At 40.8% G+C, this 22,961-nt stretch overlaps 1 protein-coding gene and 1 non-coding gene across 2 annotated transcripts; one reads left to right on the top strand and one right to left on the bottom strand.

Moving 5' to 3' along the window:
* Positions 1-10,093: 10,093 nt before the first annotated feature.
* Positions 10,094-10,200, bottom strand: LOC141636122 (small nucleolar RNA R71). The gene has a single exon (XR_012540756.1). It is a non-coding gene; the product is annotated as a small nucleolar RNA R71 (small nucleolar RNA).
* An 852-nt stretch (positions 10,201-11,052) lies between these two features.
* On the top strand, positions 11,053-19,808 carry LOC141630165 (uncharacterized). The gene is made up of 2 exons (XM_074443030.1): positions 11,053-11,671; positions 19,111-19,808. The coding sequence occupies exons 1-2, from the start codon at positions 11,053-11,055 to the stop codon at positions 19,806-19,808; spliced, it is 1,317 nt and encodes a 438-aa protein (XP_074299131.1).
* The last annotated feature ends 3,153 nt before the right edge of the window (positions 19,809-22,961 follow it).

Genomic DNA, 22,961 nt, shown 5'->3' with positions numbered 1-22,961 from the left:
ACAGATGAGAACCACAACCAGTATCAAGTACCCAAGTTCCGAAACTTGCATGGTTAATCTCAATTATATGAATATAAGATGACATACCAACAGGAACGATGCGGCCTGCTTTTATGTCCTCACGGTACACAGGACAATTCCTCCTCCAATGTCTAGTCTTATGACAATGGTGGCACTCAATGTCACCGCCCTTGCTCTTTGCCTTGCCCTGTGAGCCACTAGTCTCACCGGGCCCACTCTTACCGTTTCCGGGCTTCTTAAACTTTGGCTCACCTACAGCTAGGTCGCCATGAGTCTTGCCCTTACCTTTACCCTTGTTGAAAATCGTGAGAACATCCTGCTTCACACTCCCACTCAATTTCATATCCTTCTCGGTCTGTACGAGAAGGGAGTGTAGCTCATGAGGACTCTTTTTCAAGTCATTCATGTAGTAGTTCGCCCTGAAAAGGGCAAAACCATCATGAAAAGAATGAAGCATTCGGTCTATGACAATGCTCTCACTGATTTTACAATCAAGTGCCTCCAGCTTCTCGACATTCTCAATCATGTGAAGAATGTGTGGGCTAACCAGTTGGCCCTTCTGGAGTTTCGCATCAAAGAAGCGACAGGTATGCTCATAAATAACGATTCTCGGTGCTTTTGAGAACTCGTTAGTGAGCGTGGTGACAATCTTGTTTCCACCCTGAGCAATGAAACGTCTCTGCAAATTGGTTTTCATTGAAAAGATGAATACGTTCTTTATCGCACCCGCTTCCATAACGAAGTCACTATAAGCGAGTGACTCGTTAACTCCTGCATTGGGGCTTGGGTTTACCGATATTGGCTCGATTAAATCATCGGAGCTTACCGTCAAGCAATGGCAAAGCATTCCGTAGTGCCGCCTCCCGATCCGCAAAGTTGGACCCATCATTCTTGATCGCGTGGGTGATCGATTCATGTGGTCCATGAAAGCTTTCAGCCAGGACTCGCGATCAAGTGTGGCACTAGGCATTGGGATTGCGTTATTTCCAGCCATTTTGTTGTAACAGTATTATAAAAGTAAACGTGTTCTACACTGCGAGAAGAAGAATAAAACAAAATAAGCATGTGCATCGTTTATGATTTTTAAGTCTAATGAACTACTGTCATAACGCGAAGACTCAAAACATTTATACAATTGACCTCCCTCAAGAATTATATAAATGATCCCAAGACTCAATTATCTGCAAATTGATAAGCTAACTTTCTAGCTAATTCTACCGTTAGAATTCTTGGTCGATAAATTTCTGTAAATACTATCTTTAGTCCATCATAATCACGAGAAACTCTTCAGACTATGATGTTGAGGTAAACTAAGTCAACACAACTACTTACCCAACGTAGAAGGGGTCATATTATGCCTACCGACGAAGAAGGGATTCATAGTTGTTTGCCCTTATAAAGACTAATCTTAATTTCCGTTTTAGAGAAAGATCCCATCAACTTAATTTAGATTCATTTTAAGTGAACTAATATCTAGCATGCGAGATTGAATAAGCTAAGGTGATGGCTTTATAAAGTGTGTGACATCTGTATGTCCATGAAAACTAACATACAATCTATATGAGTCAATTTTCATGCATTTTAGTAGTAGGTGGTTTGGTTTTAGGCGGAATATGATGCATAAACTACCATGTGAATGAAAAGCAATATGAATGAAAACGTAAAACAATAAAAGTCCTAGTGTGGCCTATCCTATCAAAATGAACATTAAATACAAGTTTGGAATCCATCCTTGGACCCGAGAAGCTTGTCTTGATGTTCCATCTTGATCCATGTAGCGGGAGTGAGCTCCAATCTCCATGTTTATTCTTCTTTTGAAAAATACAATAAATAAAATTTACATAATAAACCTATTTATTACATTCTAATTTCAAAACCCAAAACTAAAGAAAAAATAAAGGAGATTCGAGATCTCATAATTACATAAAAATTATGTTTCCTTCATTACGAAAACATAATTAACTAAGGTCACACTAAGTATTACAAATTACAACCGATTGCAAAAAAACGTAAATTAAACCATTCAATCGATTCATTCAACTAAAATAAAATGCATCAACTAAAATAAATTAAACATGCAAGACATAATTCTTTAATTATGTAGATTAATTTTCCAAACCACCTATTTAAAAACAAATTAAGTGACAATTCCTCAATTAATCACATTAATTTCAATCTTAATTCATATTAAACTTGTAATATGAATTTAATCCATCAATATTTTAAACTGCTTTAAAATAATTAGGTATCTCAAAATTGTGAACCGTTTCACAACAATTAATCATACATTGTAAAGGTAATGTATAATTAATATTGGCCAAAACAAACAAAAACAAAATCCTTTTTTTTTTAATATGTCTCGGCTAAACCAAGAAAAAAAACAAGCCCTTTTTTTCGGAAAAAACAGCATGAACAAAAAAAACAGCCCGTTTCTCATATTGTTCACGGTTTTTATCTGTAAAAAACCGAAACAAGACAAAAAAATTTTTTTTTTTTTAAAATGTCCTCTGTGAACAGTAACGTGACGTGAACAGTAACAGAAAAAAAAAATTTTCTTTTCTCGGATGCTTTTCAAATCGGCATAAACAAAAACAGCCGCAAAAAACTTTAATCGGTTTTTCAGGATAAACCGAAAAGAAAAAAAAAGTATTTTTTTTTATTTTGTAAAAGTACTGTTCATCTGTGAACAGTAACGTGACGGAAAGAAAAAAAATTCCACGGATAAAAAAAAATCCAGCCGATTATATATTTTTTCCGCAAACCCTAATTATTGTTTATAAACAATTTTATGAAATCATCAAAATTAAAATTCGTAACCTGGCTCTGATACCACTTGTGGGATTTATCTGTATGCATCCCTTTCATTTAAGGACTATAACGAATCTATAAGATGATGAAAGCTAGTCATAAAATTAAATTGCATAAACAATATTGTAAAAGATTAAGAAATAACCTTTGATATTCGCCTATCAGTTGCACCCAAGACGATATGAGAAATGCCCTTTGATTTTTCTAGAATCGATCCAAAAATCACTGATTAATTTTTAGGTTTTTTTGTGTTCTTCCGATGAGAGGAGGCAAGAATTGGGAAAAGAATTAGGTTAAGAAAATTCTCTCATCTCCCCTTATAACAACCGAGTATATGGAGAAATAGGGTGGATTTTCTTTTCCATAATTTCGGCCCAATTTACCGAAATTAAGAGAGTTATTTCTCTTATTTTCGGTTATTCCAAAAATGTATAAAATGTGTAAATTGTCATCTAGTGAGGATCGAACCTGAGACCTCTTGGTTTGAGTACCCTCACTATTACCACTATGACACATTCATCTTGTTGATATTAAATATAACCGATTACATTTAATTACGAATTAACAGATTAATTCGTCTAAGCTAGCATTACATACATTTAATTAAATATAACTTATTATATTCAATTTACGAATTTACAGTTAATTCGTCTCAACTAATATTATTTAATCTTCATTAAATAATTGTCTCATCAACACATTGACTAACTGTTTAGTCATATAAGGCATCAATGTGATTATATTTCTATAACCACATCTCTCAAACACATCCTATAGGTGTGACCTTTAGGGACCAGTTGATCACCGCCATCTGTATGATAATAACGTCAAACTTTCTAGCAAGCCAACCGTTATTTGGTAATCGTTAATCAACTGATTAAAATACGAAGTATACCCTTGTGAACCTGTAAGAGATTTACAAATGTTATCACACTAATTTGTGGAGGACACAAGCTCCAACAATGCCACCACTGTCGGGCTGCCAAACGGGACCTTCATAATGGCACAAGAGTGTGGAAGTGTGACAATACGCGCTAATTTTGTCTTAAAAGACGTGTTATATGTCCCTTCGTTAAATTGTGATTTAATTTCTATATGGCAATTGATTAGAGAAAATAATTGCATTGTCACCTTTTATCCCGACTTTTGTGTTATACAGGACCAGTCTACAAGGATGCAGATTGGATGGGGTGAGCACAAAGAGGGGGTCTATATAATGAAGCATGACCAAGTAACAGTGGCAAAGGCAACGAGTAATGGTGATGTACGTCTATGGCATAGAAGGCTAGGTCATCCTTCAAGTAGTATTTTATCGAATTTTTCGTCATTAGTTGGTAATAATTTAATTTGGAACTCGAGTAATGTTTGTGATTCGTGTTGTCGTGCTAAGCAGATACGGTCTGTTTTTAAGCTTAATAATAAAAGAAGTAATGTTTTATTTGCGCTTATTCATTGTGATATTTGGGGACTGTATACTACTGCTAGCCTATCAGGAGCCCATTATTTCCTGATTATAATAGATGACTTTTGTAATACCTCAGATTTATGAGCTGTTGGGTACTCTATTGGGTAGGACTTACTTTGTCGAGTAAGTTAGTTTTGCATTCTGGAGTACGTTCTGCATGATGGGTACTCGATCGAGTAAGGGCAACTTGATCGAGTAGGCGGTACTCGATCGAGTACCTTAGTTACTCGATCGAGTATGTCGAGTTTTGTGGTTTTTCGGCCGGGTTTGATAGTAACTTGTGAAGAGTTATATAAAGAATTTTCGTCTGTTCCTTTTTAATTTTAACTTTATTTCTCTAAACTTTTACAAACAACGACGTTCTTCTCTTCACTCATTGCTATCAAATCAAGGGCTAGGGTTGTCTTATTTCGGAGTTCTTTATATCTTTGTGAGCGTCGTATTGTGGGTAAGATCTTTCTACTGTTTTTATGTCAATTAGTTAATATTGTTTAAAACCCTAATTGGGTAATTTGGGGGTTATGGGGATTATTTATGCGATAGATTTTAATTATGTGATTAATTATTTACAGGAGGTGATTTCATAGAAGAATGTTTTTGATCTGCTGGTTGTGGTTGATTATTGGTGATTCATCTTAGGTAGGGTTTCTCTACTCAGTTATCGGGTAATTTATATAAGATGGTTGTTTGATTGATTTGTATGTTGTTCTATCATTAATTGGTATTGGCATTGTTTACATTAGTATTGTGGTTGGTTGTTGTTTGTCTGTGGTTTGCGAGGTGTGCCCTCGGCTGAGTGGAGTCACTTGCGAGAGTGGCTTTACGCCCTTAATTCGCCTCTTGTGGTTCCCGTCAGAAGGAGGATGTGCACATTAATGGACATGAGTTATTCGCTCGATAGAGATGAGCGGGGCTTAGGTGGGAAAGGTTGTGGTCCCCCACTGGCGGTGTGGACTATCTGTTGCGATGGAGATTCTGGCATGGCTACACACTTTAGTGTGTAGTCAGATGTTTGGTGATGTGACGGTGTTGGAGGATTGTGATTGTGTAACTATTTGTTGTATTGTCTTATATTGTTTATACAGTAACTGACCCCGCTTAAATGTTTTTAAAACTATGGTGATCCATTCGGGGAGGGTAAGCAGTTGTTTAGCATGTATATCTTGGATACACGCGGAATCTAGCTGGGGATGGAGTCACCACGTGTCAAAGTCGTAGTCTTCCGCTGTTTTGTAATAACACTTTAACATTAGTTGGATTTTGGTTTTGAGACTTTGTATTTTACTTTTCAGTCGGTTTTGATGTACGTACATTTAAACTTAATTACTTAAATAAGTTTATTGATGGTCACTTTCGATTACTATGCCTCGGGTAACCGAGATGGTAGCATTCTCATGTGCTAGGTTGTCTTGATAAGGCACCTTGGTGTATGGGGGTGTTATAAAGTGGTATCAGATCGACGATTTTGGAACCTGTAACTAATGAATTCAATGAATGTAGAGAGTCAAGTTAAAATGAACCCGGGTAGGAGTTGTTAGGAGCTAATGCAAAGGCTTGGGAGACGTCCTAAAGTCGCGAACTCGCCCTACAACTTTGACCCGGTCACTATGGGGTGTCATGGGATTGCTACTTGTTTACTGTTATTTCATATGCATATGTTGGATGAAGTGTATGATGGATAATTTTGTGGAAAAGGTGAAGTAATGTTGCATAAGAATATGATTTCATGATTTAAGCATGTTTATGCAATGGAGGTGGAATTTATAATGTGGCTATGCTAGTAACATGTGATTAGGGGATGTGATATGGTTTATTCATGATTTTGTTTTACGTAAAGTTATATAATAAAAGCATGCGGGTAGTATGTATCATGAGTATGACTCGATCGAGTGGGGGTAACTCGATCGAGTAGGGTGGACTCGATCGAGTAGGCTATGCTCGATCGAGTGGGTAGGTGTATACGTTGGGCAGTAGCTACTGGAGTCGTGCTACTCGATCGAGTAAGAGGAGTACTCGATCGAGTGTCTAGTACACGACCGAGTACGTATGTGACTCGATCGAGTACGTTTTATGTCAGTTCTGAGCAGCTTCTGGAGTTGGGGTACTCTATCAAGTGTGTAGCTTACTCGGTCGATTATGTGTGGTTACTCGATCGAGTACGTCTTTATGCGGGTCATATTTGTTTTGAGCCGTAGGCTATGGGCTTACGTTTATCTCCCTTTTATAGCTCAAAGATATGCCGCCAAAGAGATCAGCTTTGTATGTTAAGGCTCAAGAGATGAGCATCGAGGATATTTCCAAGATGCTTGAGCATCAAGACGCGCTTATTGAAACCCTCAAGAAGATGGGGAGGGATAAGGAGGCCGGGGTAGACTTTGCCAAGATGAGCATTACGATATCTCGCTTCAACCGCACTACCTATGTGGGTACAGGTGCGCCGATTTTGCTCGACAACTGGCACCGTGAGATGGAGAATATCCTAGGGGTAGTACATTGTCCGGAAGAGTTTAAGGTGGAACAAGCTGCATTCTACCTAAGAGATTCAGCTAGGAAATGGTGGGATAAGGTGAAGGACAGTGTTTTGGACAACTATAGGAAGCAGGGTAAGACAGCAATCCCGTGGTTTGAGTTCAAGAGAGCTATGAGGCAGGAGTTCGTTCCGGAGCATGTTCGCAACAAGCTACGTGATGAGTTTGATTCTTTTAAGATGACCATGGACATGATAGTGATAGAGTACTATCACAAGTTCAACGAGAAAGCAAGGTATGTTGAGGATATGGGGCTAAATCAGGAGAACTTAGTGCTTCACTTTGAAAAAGGGTAGACTTATCAGATTATGGAGAAGCTACCGACAAGGACTCTTACCGACGTGAAGGAGGCTTATGAGAGGGTTGGACGGGCTTAGAGGTTGGTCGAAATAGCCAAGGAAAATAAATAAAAGGGCTCGGAAAAGAGAAAGGCTGAGAGTGAGGGCGGTGTCCAATCTAGTTACAAGCGGGGTAACCACAATCAAGCAAGGGCTTATTCTTCTGGGTCGGGCTTTGGTGGAGGATCTTCTTATGGGCGTGGTTGTGTTAATAACAGGAGCTGGGGTATCTGATATATGATTAATTTACGCCATTTCACTTCCCGTTTCTCATGCATTTTGCCCTCTTTAGCACGCTTTTAGCTCACTCTCGCTCATGTTTTGCCCTTTATTCCATGTACCTCGATATTATGACTCCCCATACTCTTTTGTAGGGGATTAGCCTAGAAAAAAGGAAAGACGGAATGAAAGCCGAGTGAAGGAGCTAGCTCGTGTTGGCTTGAGAAGAAAAAGGGTTGGAAAAGGCTGAGAAACGTGTTCTGCCGATAGACCGGCAGCCGGTCTTGCCACCGGCAGAACACCCCCCCGACAATTCCAAGAGAAGAAGGAAGGAAGCTGAAGGCTGTGTTCTGACGTCAGGCCGGCAGCCGGTCCACCGGCAGAGCACACCAGCACAAGTCAAATTTGAATTAGAAGAAATTAAGCATTTAGCCTCGCTACCGGTAGGCACACGGCAGTCGGTCCACCGGCAGAACACACTTACCAGTTATTTCCAAAAATTTCAAGACAAATTTCAAATGACCTCGCTATCGGCAGGCAGACCGGTAGCCGGTCCACTGGCAGAACGCAACAGGCTGCGAAATTGGGCTTTGTTGCTCTTCTTTTCTAAATCCAATGAAAGACTATAAATACCCCCTCCCTTAACCATTTGTACACACAACCCTAGATCTAATTTAATTCCATTTTCCAAGTTTCAAACTTTACTAATTACTTTGTTAATCTTTCCTTAATTGGAGCAAGTTCTTCAATAATTAGACTATAATTAGTGTTAGAAATTGAGTCATAAGAAGATTGAAGGCATCTCCTTTCTTATTTTAAATCCAAGTTCTTCTCTTTGCTATTGAGTTGGTATAATTTCTCTTCCCAATTTCATTTGTTTACATTTGCTTTTCTTTCAAGTTTTGTTTTATTGTTTATGTTAGAATTTCAATCGTTGTTGTTTGATTGTTGTTATTCTCTCTCTTGTTCATCTTTTCTTTGTTCACCATTGTTGTTTAAACCCAAAGATTGAGTCTTTGATTTTCTTTTGTTAAAGATTGAATCTTTGAGTTACTTGTGTTAAAGGTTGTGTCTTTTAGTTTAATCATTATCATTTCTTAGATTAAATTGTCCTTCTTCATAATTTATGTTGGATTATTGCATGATTAGTAGTAGAATTTATTCTTCCACCATGATTATGCCTAAAGAATCCATCTTTATTATCTCTATTGCTTTTAGAACCATGATTAGTGAGTAGTCTTCTACTAGGACTCAATTTGACCCGACATGAGTAATTTCACTAATTGATTCTCATAAAGGCTAATTGTTGGGGGAAATTGTTGAGGGTAGTTTAGAGGAATGACATGGTTTATGGACTAATTTTGGGCAGCGTTGATTTGTAACTCTTGTCCACCAACGAGAGTTGGTTAGGTTGTAAATTGGATACCCGGAAATTGGTCTTATCACTAACCTAGGTTGAGACCGAAAGGGAGAACCAAGGGAGGGTACCTCTAGGCTAGTGTTTGAAATCGACCTCCGAGAGGAGGAATGGGATGACCCGGAATACGATGATTGCTTAGTGACTTTGACCAATTACTTGACCACCTTGGAAAAATGCATGTTTTTGGAGTAGTTGGGTATTGAGTTAGGGATTACGACCTTTGAACCTGAGAGGGGGGTTGGTGGGTAGATCTAGTGTCCTATTATGAGCCCGAGAGGGAGTTAGTAGGCGAATTAGAGCCATCTCCCCCTTACCTTTCTACCCCTTAATATTAGCCTAGGGAATTGCTATGTGGAATTACGAATAGTCGTGGGAGAACCGAGTTCTAGCCTTTCCTATCATTTGATTATCTCTTAATCTCTTTTAGCTTGATTTTACTTGCCTTGTTTAATTGCCTCTTAATTTGCTAGTTTAGTGTTAGATTACTACCATTACCCTATTATCGTTTGACTTAGCTAAACTCGGGAATTAGAACGATTAGTAGTCTACCAACTCCTTGTGGGATCGACCCTCAAAAGTGTACAACGATGAATCGTGCACTTGCGAGGTTTAATTTGATAACCATCAAGTTTTTGGCGCCATTGCCGGGGAGTATGGCTAGATATTATATGTTTTCATTCTAGTTTAGACTAGGTCCTTTGTTACTAATCCTTTCTTTCGAGTGCTTAGGTCTTTTGCATGAGTAGGCGACAAAGAAGAGGTCAACCAACATATCCTATTGATCTTGAATTGAGGCTACGGCAAGAAGACTTAATTCTCTAAGAAGAAGGGGTTTTCTAGACACACCACCGATAGAAGAAAGCGATCGACAAGAAAATATTGATCAATTTGAGAATCCTTTTGGAGTATTAGAAGAATCTAACACCATGGTCGCGGTTCCTATGCGGGATAATTTGGCTCCGAAGAAGGTGGTGAACCCAAGTATTGTCAAGCTACCTATTCAAGCCAACAACTTTGATGTGAAGGCTACCTTATTACAACTAGTCCAAGGAAACCAATTCGGAAGGGGGGCTACCGAAAACCCCAATGAACATCTCAATGAATTCTTGGATAGTTGTGACATGTTCAAAGCAAATGGAGTGTCGGAGGATGCTCTCCGCCTTAGGCTCTTTCCTTACTCTTTGAGGAGAGTGATAAGGAGTGCCTAAAGAGTTGTGAACCCAATTCTCTTCGGACTTGGGATGATGTCACCAAGGCCTTCCTAAACAAATACTTCCCACCACAAAGAACCGCAAGGATAAAGAGTGAGCTTCAAGGCTTCACTCAACAAGATGATGAAACCCTTTACGAGACATGGGAGAGGTATAAGGAACTCTAAAGGTTGTGTCCTCATCACGGGATTGGAGATGATGAGTTGATCAACAAATTTTATGAGGGGTTGAGCAATGAAATGAAGATGAACCTAGATTCCGGCTTGGGAAAGGGGGTATTAGATAAAATTGATCACAAGACGGCCAAGGAGCTTATTGAGGAAATGGCCTCTCGTACTTTTGATTGGAATAATGATAGGCACAAGAGAAAGGGAAATTCAACTGTTTAGTCGGCCAATAATGTTGAGGTTAAAGGGTTAATAGAAGAGCTCAAGCAACAAGTTGCCTTGATGAGTTCAAACAACACATCTAGCAACTCTTCTTCTATGAGGAACCAAGTTTATAGTTGTAAAATTTTTGGAGATCAAGGACATCCACCAAATGAGTGTCCTTTGATGGTAGGAGAGGGCAATTGCATGGAGCAAGTGAATGGAGTGTGGGAGTCTAGTCCGGCAAAGCAAGCATTTAACAACAACCAATACCACCCCGGAATAAGAGCCCACCCAAACTTTTCCTATGGCTCACAAAATGTCCAAACGCCACAATTTACACAAAACTTCTAAGCTCAAAAGCCAAATACAACATTCAACCAAGGTCCACCGGGTTTCCAAGGAAGATCCTTCCAACCAAGACAACAATTTCAACCACTCAACCAACCAAACAACCCACCTTTCCAACAAAATTCTCAACCTTTTCAAGAAAATTCTCAACCCTTTCAACAATCCACCCAACCTAAATCCAACATGGAGCTCATGATAGAGCAATTGATGAACTCTCAAACACAATTCATCACTCATTCCAACCAAAAACAAGAGGAGACAACATCCTCTATCAACCAATTGAGAACTCAAGTGCAAGCTTCTCAACGAATGACGCTCAACGAATGACGGACAATCAAATCTCCAAATTGGCTTCTCAAGTGAGCCAATTACAAGCCTCAAGTGGGAAATTTCCGGGTAAAACCGAGGAGAATCCAAAAACTATAAATGCTATTCATTTGAGGAGCGGGAGAGAGTTGGAGGATCGAGTATTCATCAAGAAAAGAAAGAGTAGCAAACCGGATGATGTGGTTGAACCACCAAAGATGATGGAAGAAAAAGAGGTTGATGATAATATTGTGGAGATTGTTGTGGAGACTCCAAAGGTAATTGATGAACCCACAAAGATTGTAGAAGAGCCCAAACAACAAGTTGTGAGAACTTATGAACCACCAATTCCTTTTCCACAAAGGTTGGCAAGGGCAAAGCTTGAACAAAAGTATGGAAAGTTCATGGACATGATGATGGGAATCAACATTACCATGCCCTTCATTGATGCCATCAAGGAGATACCAAGCTATGAAAAATTCTTGAAGGAGCTAATTTCAAGCAAAAGTTCAACGGTGAATTTATCCAAGGAGTGTAGCGCCATTTTAATGAATGAGGTTCCTCAAAAGCTTGAAGATCCGGGGAGCTTTTCCATACCATGTGAAATTGGGATCGTGCATATTGAGAGAGCCTTGTGTGAGTTGGGGGCAAGCATTAGTCTTATTGTAACACCCCCTCATACCAAGGTACCTTACCAAGGACTACCCTAGCATGAAAGGCTGTTACCATCTCGGTTTCCCGAGGTTAGTATATCAAAGTTACCAATTCCAAACAAGCTTTATTAAAGTATAAAGAGTTAGCGATTACACGTTTCCAAGACCAAACCAAAGTATAACTGTGAAATGTCTAATAATTATAAAGAATGCAAACTAAGTCTCTTGACGGTGGAAGCTAGACTCGAGTGATGACTCCCCATGACTGTCCCATAGCTAAACATCTGCATTACCTGTCACAATCTGCTCACCATCCCCGAATGGATCACCGCGGGTTTTATAAAACAACAACGGGGTCAGTTCTGCATAATCAAAATAAGACAAGTGCACAAACAATGTAACCGGCTGATCATGCTCCACAGTAACTGACTACACACCGAAGTGTGTAGCCCTGCCGGATTACCCATCGCAACAGGTAATCCACTCCACCGGTGGGGGACCGCAGCCCATCCCCACCAAGTCCATCTCATCAACGAACGACAATCAATCCCCGTCCCTTAATGTGCACATCCCTCCCGTGACGGGTTCAATGGAGGGTGAACTAGGGTGTGAAGCCACTCCCGCAAGTGACTCCACCACAATTACACACACCACAGCATCACAACTGTCACAACACCACAACCGTCACAACACAACCACATCACCACCGTCACCACAACAACCATACTCCGATGATCAGCAGATAACAACAATTACAATACAAACACAATCTTAAATCAATTAACAGTAACTGAGTAGGGACACCCTACCTTTTCGCAATCCGCTATACTGAAATCAATCATACAATATGCATAACAAATACCACATCGTCACCTACAACAATTATAATTAATAATCCCTAAATTAACCCAAAACAATAATTAGGGCAAAACCCTAAAGACAATCTATTAACTGATTAGAAGGCATAAGAGACTTACCAACGAGGAAACGAAGGAACGAATGTACTTGTTAAAGACCACACACACTTTAGGGAGAGATTTAGAGAGAATTAGAGCGTCGTAGAAGTGTTTAGGCTTTGTAAGATGTAATTAGAAACTACTTAACATATTTTATATCGCCCTAATCATCTCTAAATCAAACCGCGGAAATAACACTCGACAAACCAGATACTCGGTCGAGTATAGAGTATACTCGGCCGAGTATTCTCTACTCGGTCGAATATTCCACATACTCGGCCGAGTGTTCCTGGGCAGAAGCCAAACAGGATACACGACACACTCTACTCGACCGAGTAGGCCATACTCGGCCGAGTACAAGCTTAGGAAAACCGTAGTATTACAGTCTTCCCTCCTTAAAAAGAACTTCGTTCCCCGAAGTTCCAACCCAACCTATAAAACATGGACACCTAATACTAACTCCACCAACCACGCTCCCTTCCACAACATGACTCACGATATCGTCCCAACTACAGCATAGTCTCTCAATACTAACTCCATAGTACTATCGAATAACCATAACATAAGTGTTGCCAACTCTTTCTTACTTCCATAACGCTCACTAGCACCCTAAATTACCAAGACAATCCATCGGACAAGATCAACCATTAAAACGGAATGTTACATTCTACCACCCTTATAACGAACTTCGTCCTCGAAGTTTACTCACACACATAAACATCATCACCTAATCCGTTAACACTATCGAAGTTTACTCACACTCCTAAATATCATACTACTATGAGCACTGCCATTACCTGTAATAAAATCAACCACAACACGAATCCATCCTTTACTCTACACCAACACTCAAACTTCCGATTGTACTATAACATATACAACCATCAAACTCTCTTTTCCCTTTCTACTCCTCTTAAGATAAATGTTACGTCCTCGTAACTCACTAATACTAGCTCCTTTGCTATACCTCCCATAAACCTCATTACCACCGCATGTCAACGGTAACCCACTATAACCTCAAGACCTACAACCATTCCTATATCCAGAGCTCTCTTTCTCTAACAGTTCTCGTGCCTCCAATTCTTCTGTACTCACATAACATATATCATAAAATCCTCAGTATAACCACCACTCCATCTCTTCCACATTACCGCAAAACAACCTACTCCTATATACTTACACACTCATCTCCACGATCTTACCTCACAATCCACAATTGTTACACATACTCACATTAGCTTCTCAAGTTCATCTCTTTTATTACCACAAAACTCACCCTTAACTTGACAAGATACTAAGTCCCAAAACTCCGTACTCACTATCCCAAGAAAAGGTGCTAAACCACATGTAGTTCCAGTTTAATACCACACATGCTCCACAATTCTCTTGCCACAACTATGTCCACCAATGCTTCATCTAAACAAGATCAAAAGTACTCCAACAACCTCTCACCACTGTCTCCCATTAACAAATTATTACTATACCATGACAACAACAGAACCATACCCAACTCTCTTTCATATCATACTCTATAAAACCAACAGAACCATGCCCATACCGACACTGGTAAGAAACATCAGGAAACAAAACAACGGTTTATATGCCCCGACCGACACTGACAGGAAATAGCAGTAAACAAACAACAATCTATGACAATAAAAAAATACTCGTATCACAACACGAATTACCGTGCCCAGATCGCCACTCGAAGCTCAACAACCATATCGATAGCCATCACAACTTTTATAATCTCATAACACTGACTCAGCACAACTTCCTTGACCACAAGACATTCTTAAAACTGCTCTACCAGATCACAACGCAGCATATTATACGGGATCACAAATACCAATCTTATGAATATTATCCATACCATGACTCTTGAGGCCGGAACCTCACACCATTACTTACAGATATCATACATACACATATAAGAATAACATGTGATGCGGAACACTCATATAACGACTCTTAACTATCACGCCACACCATTACTCGTGAGGCCAGGACCTCACAAAAAGTTTTACACACCTCATGGACCCATAATCGAATCTAACTAGCCAATTCTGATTACGTAAGTTACCACTTGATAATGAATACCTCTCATCCGTATTTAACTCAGGTGTCCTACATAACATATCCTCCCATACATACAATTATCACCATCCGGCGAACGTATCCATATCATCAGTACCCAACTTCTAGCGAACACCTCGTATATCCACCTCTTATACTCCCCCACAACCATACATACTGATCAGTCTCCACAAAATCAACCCCATTAGAACAACTAACTTCCCTACTGTAACATCGTCCTCAACCGCCAGTGACAATACTATGACACCAACATCCTTCCTGCGACTACTCTCTTACTATCACTTCTTAATATAACAATTTGTTTCCTCGCTTTGGTTATCATCCCAAATAACGAACATCAAATCCATCAACAAAATCTACCTCATCATTATTTCCAATCTATCCTTTATTGCGTCGTAACCTAACCCTCCACCAAAATCTCACATCGCATAAACACTCTTCCAGCTTCTTACTCCCTTAATACCTCAAAACCGACGGCTAACATGTCGTCCTAAATTCCTATATCACTATTAACTCACATCCTCACATAATGCTATTTTGCCTATTCCATGATTCCTTTTGTCCATGTCCCATAACTTTGTTCAATGTTCTCCCAATTTACCTCCGCCCAGTAACACCACTTAATAATTTATCTTCTACCTTCTTCTACCTAACTCCTTAATAATCCGATTACCTTCTTGTAACTCCACAACTCAAATTCTATTAATTCATATCGATATCTTCTCTTTCTTCCTTATCACTGGTCCTCTCATCATACTACTCACTCACACTTGTCACCATCAAGTCCCCACAACTAACGGTTACCCTTTAATTAGTTGTATCTCTCTTTCGTGTCCCTAGAAAACCAACAATTCACCTCATACCGTTAATTGCCCAAAGAATTTTACATTTGACTCACTTCTTGATAATCCAAATTCCCAAACTGGGTCACTATCTACAAATCCACATCGCGACATAACTCCATCTAAGTTCACTATATACCCCTCGTCTCCATCCCTCTAAAGCAGCATTTCATTACATACATCCTTAAGCAACACAATGCTAACCGTCTCCCTCCATAAGTTCTTACACATCCCAATATGCCACTATTCCTTACCCTCATCTCAATCGTTCATTCTCACGTTTTTTTAAACTTACATCACTTTTGCCCATATATACTTACTTTTATATTACTCAACTCACGACTATATCACTCACCATATCTCATAAAACATACTCTTTACCTCAATTAGCTCATCATTCTTCCCTTTCCTTTTTCCAATATCTCTCACAACCACATTAACACATGTCTTCCTTATCCAACATATGTCCCTCATAAGTCGGCATTCTCCATATCATAACATTCGGTAACTTACGTATCAAAACCGTCACATATATAAAAGAGTGCGTTAAGACTCAAGACATACGTGTGCACATACCCCACGACTCAAAAAAAATGTAAGAACATAGCCACCGACTCAAAATTAAGGTAAAAACATAGCCACCAACTCAAGATGGCCGCCCACTGAGGTACTCGGTCGGGTACATGGTATACTAGGCTGAGTACAGGGTACTCGGTCGAGTAATAACACTACTCGGCCAAGTTAACGACTCCAGAAGCTAAAAAGAATTATCACAGAGAGATTACTCGGCCGAATATGGAATACTCGGTCGAGTATAAAAGATACTCAGCCGAGTAGGGACTACTCGGTCGAGTATCAGCGCAGTTCTCAGCACCGTCCAATTTTCGTAAAACAGTCATATCCCACTCGTTACTTGGTCGTTTTGGGCGTGTGACCTATAGTTAGAATCTTAAGAAGACAAGGTATCACCTCCAACTAGAATTACAGCAATATCGTTTATAGAACTCAACTTATGACAGTTTTAAGACAGTCCTTCCATAAACGGTTTTCGTACAAATCAAATTTTGTAAACCAAAACTCAATACTTCATGAAACCAGTACATAATTGAACTCTTATCATACCCACATGAAAATTAAACTCGACATTCGTAGCCTACACATGCTTTTCTATCAAAATATACACGTGCGCAACTACCCTTTTTAAATGCCACGTATTAAACATATAACATGCTCAACATACTTCAAACTAATATCTATCATATACAATTTTCACAATTCACCTTTCATATACTACCATGTTCCAACACTGTCACCATTTCATCCAACCATTTCACAAGGCTCAAGTTACAAGTATTACACACACACGACTCAAACATACAACATTGACCAAGACTCCCCCATGTGACCGGTTAAAGATCGTAAGGGCCTTAGTGCGACTTCGGGACGTCTCCCAAGTCTTTGCGGTAGCTCCAAACAACTCTCCCCGGGTTCATTTTATTTAGACTCCCTAACTTCATTGGATTGATTAGTTTTAGGTGCCAGAATCTTCGGCTCTGATACCACTTTGTAACACCCCCTCATACCAAGGTACCTTACCAAGGACTACCCTAGCATGAAAGGCTGTTACCATCTCGGTTTCCCGAGGTTAGTATATCAAAGTTACCAATTCCAAACAACCTTTATTAAAGTATAAAGAGTTAGCGATTACACGTTTCCAAGACCAAACCAAAGTATAACTGTGAAATGTCTAATAATTATAAAGAACGGAAACTAAGTCTCTTGACGGCGGAAGCTAGACTCGAGTGATGACTCTCCATGACTGTCCCATAGCTAAACATCTGCATTACGTGTCACAATCTGCTCACCATCCCCGAATGGATCACCGCAGGTTTTATAAAACAACAACGGGGTTAGTTCTGCATAGTCAAAATAAGACAAGTGCACAAACAATGTAACCGGCTGATCATCCTCCACAGTAACTGACTACACACCGAAGTGTGTAGCCCTGCCGGATTACCCATCGCAACAGGTAATCCACTCCACCGGTGAGGGACCGCAGCCCATCCCCACCAAGTCCATCTCATCAACGAGCGACTATCAATCCTTGTCCCTTAATGTGCACATCCCCTCTCGTGACGGGTTCAACGGAGGGTGAACTAGGGTGTGAAGCAACTCCCACAAGTGACTCCACCACAATCACACACACCCCAGCATCACAGCTGTCACAACACCACAACCGTCATAACACAACCACATCACCACCGTCACCACAACAACCGTACTCCTTTGATCAGCAGATAACAACAATTACAATACAAACACAATCTTAAATCAATTAACAGTAACTGAGTAGGGAAATCCGACCTTTTCGCAATCGGCTATGCTGCAATCAATCATACAATATGCATAACAAATACAACATCGTCACCTACAACAATTATAATCAACAATCCCCAAATTAACCCAAATTAATAATTAGAGCAAAACCCTAAAGACAATCTATTAAATGATTACAAGGCATAAGAGACTTACCAACGAGGAAACGAAGGAACGAATGTACTTGTTAAAGACCACACACACTTTAGGGAGAGATTTAGGAAGAATTAGAGTGTCGTAGAAGTGTTTAGGCTTTGTAAGATGTAATTAGAAACTGCTTAACATATTTATATCGTTCTAATCATCTCTAAATTAAACCGCGGTAATAACACTCGACGAACCGGATACTCGGTTGAGTATAGAGTATACTCGGCCGAGTATCCTCTACTCGGTCGAGTATTCCACATACTCGGTCGAGTGTTCCTGGGCAGTAGCCAAACAGGATACACGACACACGCTACTCGACCGAGTAGGCCATACTCGGCCGAGTACCAGCTTAGGAAAACCGTAGTATTACACTTATGCCTCTCAAGATTTTCAAGAAATTGAAGGATTATGAGCTTTCCCCAGCAAGGGTTTCTCTTCAACTTGCGGATAGGTCAGTAAAATACCCAATTGGTCTTGTGGAGGATATCCCACTCAAGGTGGGGAAGCTTGAATTCCCTTGTGACTTCTATGTAATGTATATCCCCGAAGACTCAAACATTCCCATCATATTGGGGCGCCCTTGTCTTTCCACGGGGGTGCCATGATTGATGTGAAAAATGGGCAGATTTCTCTTCAAGTTGGTGAAGAAAAGGTATAATTCTCCTTGAACAAAGCCATGAAGGAGCCTTCGGAAGAAAACTCTTGTTACATGATTGACATGGTAGGGGAATGGGTTGACATGAAGAAATTTGATGAAGGCAAGGGTTTGCAAGGATTCCTTGAGGGCAAGGTAAAAGATTTCAAGGAGTATCGGGAGTATGCTTTGGCCATGGAAGCAACAATTAAATAAGACCCGGACAAGGAATTTGAGAGCATGAGAAGGGATGGTAAAAAAGAGGAGAGATCTACGCCTCCTCAAGTGGAGTTGAAACCTCTTTCCTCTACTCTTAAACATGCTTTCCTTGGCCCTAATGACACTTAACCCAATATTGTCAATAGTGCAGTCAATGACACCGAACTTCAAAAGTTACTTGATGTTGTGAAAAAATTTAAGGATGTCATTGGGTACTCAATTGATGATATCAAGGGAATTAGCCCTTCTTTTTGCACTCACCGCATTCACTTGGAGGATGGGGGTGCATCTTCTATTGAGCCTCAATGTCGCCTTAACTCCGAGGTCTCTAACCGGGAAATTAATTCTATTCTTGAGAAAACTGTGGCAAGATCTCGAAAAGATTGGTCAATGAAGCTAGATGATGCTCTATGGGCGTACCGTACCGCCTACAAGACTCCTATTGGCACTTTGCCTTTTAGGTTGGTTTACGGTAAGCCTTGTCATCTCCCCGTTAAGTTGGAGCACCGCACCTTTTGGGCGGTAAAATTCTTGAATTTTGACTTGAAGAAAGCGGGAGAGAAAAGGCTTCTTGACATGAATGAGTTGGAGGAATTTCACCTCGATGCATATGAGAGTTCAAGGATATACAAGGAGAAGACGAAGAAGTTCCATGACAAGCCAATTTTAAGGAGGGAATTCAAGGTGGGAGACTTGGTTCTCCTCTTTAACTCAAGGTTCAAGCTATTTTCGGGGAAGCTAAAGTCAAAATGGTCGGGACCTTTCACCGTGGTACGAGTTTTTCCCCATGGGTCGATTGAAATATCCGATGGGAGACCAAGCTTTCAAAGTAAATGGACAAAGGCTTAAGCATTACACTGCCATAGCACCCATCATGAAGAATATAAGCTCCATCGATACCTACCTTCTCCATACTTGATTGTAATTCATGACTTCGTCGAGCCTACGACATAAAACAAGGGCGCTACATGGGAGGCAACCGATGCAATTTGTATATAACATGCATTTTAGGTAGATAATGAGAGATTTAGAACCATATTTTGTCAACTTTGGAGACAGAGGTCACCTATGAGGAAAACAAGCTTCATTTCGTTTGACCCAAAATCCCGACATGATGCGTCGGCTTAACTGTGGAAAACACGAATCCCAAGGTCAAATGAAAAGTCTCGATTTCCGAGTTAATGAAAATTGAACAAGTTGAAGGAAAACTGTTGAAAAAGAGCTGAAAAGTGGGTTCTGGCGGTAGGCCGGCAGCCGGTGCCCCTACCGGCACCGAGCCCAATTTATTTCTGAGAAAATAAAAGTGTATGTATGTTCTGCCGGTAGGCCGGCAGCCGGCTCAACGGCGGGGACAACATTACACTTAAGAAATTTGAAGAAAGGAGATCAAAGAGCGTGTTCTGCCGGCAGGCCGGCAGCCGGCCCATCGGCATGGCACGCATCAAGAGTTGAGAAAGTTGAGAAAATTGAAAATGGGATGTGTTCTGCCGGTAGGCCGGCAGCCGGCTCACCGGCAGGACACACAAGTCAAAGGGTCAAATTGTGCAAAAATTGAAGAGGGGAGTGTTCTACCGGCGGACCGGCATCCATTTGGTCCATCGGTAGCAAGGACAATTGAAAATGAAGAGAAATTCGAAAAATTTGAAAATTGGGGGGTGCTCAGCCGGCAGACCGGCACAACGCACACGCAGACCATGAATTAAAACAACTTTTAACCCCAAATTTTCCTCATTTCGACACATTCATCCTTCATTACTCCTTCATTTCTCCCTCATTTTCCCTCAAAATTCCCTCAAACTCCCTCTAATCTCAACCAATCTTCAATCAAACTTCACCAAATCCCCTCTAATCTTCAATATGGCGGGAAGGAGAATAAGAGTTGGTGTTTCACGGGCCCAAGCAGAGCTAATCGAGCGTGCTGCCAACGACACCAACCCCGACCCAGATTTTCAATCAGTGGAATTTGCCACCCAAATTCAAAAGGGTAAGTTTATCCTCTTTAAAAATCGTCCCCTTACCCCTATAAAGTTTTTACATCATCCGTCTTTATCGGCCCTCGGGTTAGCTAGGGAGACGGAAGCTCTTTTCACCGGGGTAGGAATGAGGGGAATGCACCACATGCATGAATATACTTACCCTCGACTTACATGGGAATTTTTGAGTAGCTTAAGAATTAGCAAGCACCGTCAGACAAATTTGGTGGCTACCCTTAGTTTTCGTCTAATGAATCGGGACCACACAATTTCTTTGAGCCGGTTGGCTAATATGTTTGGGTTACAAAATGCCTCATCCCATAACCCTCTCACTACATTTCATTATTCCCAAGTTTGGATGGCCATTTCCGGTCTAGAGGATGTCGTTGGGGTAAAAGGGCCGCAATTAGTTGCCATAACCCCGTCATTCGGGTTTGGCACAGATTTATGGGATGCACTGTTCTTGCGGTGGATGAGCTGTGGGTATTTAGGACTAATGAATTGGAAATTTTGGGGGTCCTATTTGTTTACAAAACCCACCGCCTTCAAGATTAATGTGGCTCACCACCTTGCTATTCATTTGTCAAAAATTGCCAATTCTCCGGGGCAAAAAGTCCCGATCCATGTGGGTGGCATCATCACCCGAATTGCTCGATCATTAGACCGTCCGGTGGACCTTTCCACCATGAATTGGATACCCGGGGATACATATTTGACCAAACTTTACTTGACCACAAAGCTTGAGTGGCTTAAGGTCAATCCCCTTGACGGACGTGAGTATTGGCAAATCAATTACCGGAACTTAGTCTCGCTCCCCAATGTCACCGCCATAAAAATTAAGCAAGACAAAGACGACTACCTACTCCCGATTGAAGCGGAGGTATCCACCGATCAACCTCCCTCTAACCCTCCACGTGTGTATTCACGGGATAGTAGACTGGTCACTCCTTCCTCACTCCAATATAATATACCGCAAACCCACCAACCCCCACCATGGCAATTCCAACCCGGTGAGGGGTCTTCCTCGGGTCAACCTTCCTACCCTCCCTTACCACCTTCCCTTACCGAGTGGATGGAGAGGATGGACATTTCTACGGCTAAGGCCGCGAGTGAGAGAGATGTGTTGGGGCAGAAGTTGGATCGCATCTACTACGACCAATCCACCGGTTCCTACCCGATCTACGATGATTTTTGTAGACGGGAGTACATGCCCTTTGACGCCCCGCACCCTTCCTACTATACTTGGCCCGACGGGAACTACTCTAGTAAGGACGGGAAGATGATTCACGGGGGTCTTAACCTCCAACCGGACTACTTCTCCGCTCCCATATTCCCCCCAGGCCCGAGTATCAACCGGAAGGGCATGACGCCCATTGGGTGAGGGGCATCCGCCCTTACTTTGCTAGTGACGTGGTTGCTTTGGGGTCCGGTGGCGTCTTTATGGGGGATCCTTCAACGGGAGGTGGCGCTGGCGTGATGATGATGAGTGGAGACTTCACGGGAGGTCTCATGGGTACCGGCGGAAGTGGAGGTGACCACACCTTCAACCCCGATGACTTGATTCAAGGCTCCGAGTATGGAACCGGAGAGAATGATGATGATATGGACTCCGAGTCTTGACGGCCGCGTTGGTGGCCATCTTCCTCCCGATTCAATCCAAAAGACAAGTATGATCTCTCCCTTAATCCAAATGCTCTCATTCATATTTAAATTTCGCATGCATTTAGTGTACTTGTATCATATGTAGATTAGTCGTATTAGATGCATTCATATACTTTGCTTTAGATTTCATTTCTAGTACAAATTGTCACATGTAGCTTGCATTCATACATCTTAGTTGCATTGTATCAAATTCTTGCATTTAGATTAACTCGCGCATTGCATCCCCAAATAATGCTAAAACGAAAAAAATTGAAAAAAATTGAGAAAATCATAAAAACATGCATTTTTAATTTCCGAATCTCCTCCACACATTATGCCCATAGATAAGTGTGGACAGCAGATTCCAAAAAAAACAGAAAATCACAAA

The sequence above is a fragment of the Silene latifolia genome, chromosome Y, assembly GCF_048544455.1.
Source record: "Silene latifolia isolate original U9 population chromosome Y, ASM4854445v1, whole genome shotgun sequence".
Taxonomy (NCBI): Eukaryota; Viridiplantae; Streptophyta; class Magnoliopsida; order Caryophyllales; family Caryophyllaceae; genus Silene; species Silene latifolia.
Note: the sequence above shows the minus strand (reverse complement) of the source record. Positions and strands in the feature narration are given on the sequence as shown.

Coding starts and splice junctions, on each gene's coding strand:
- LOC141630165 (XM_074443030.1), top strand. CDS start 11,053: ATGACGGACAATCAAATCTCCAAATTGGCTTCTCAAGTGAGCCAATTA. Junction 11,672..19,110: donor GCATATTGAGAGAGCCTTGT/GTGAGTTGGGGG, acceptor TCAATAGTGCAG/TCAATGACACCGAACTTCAA.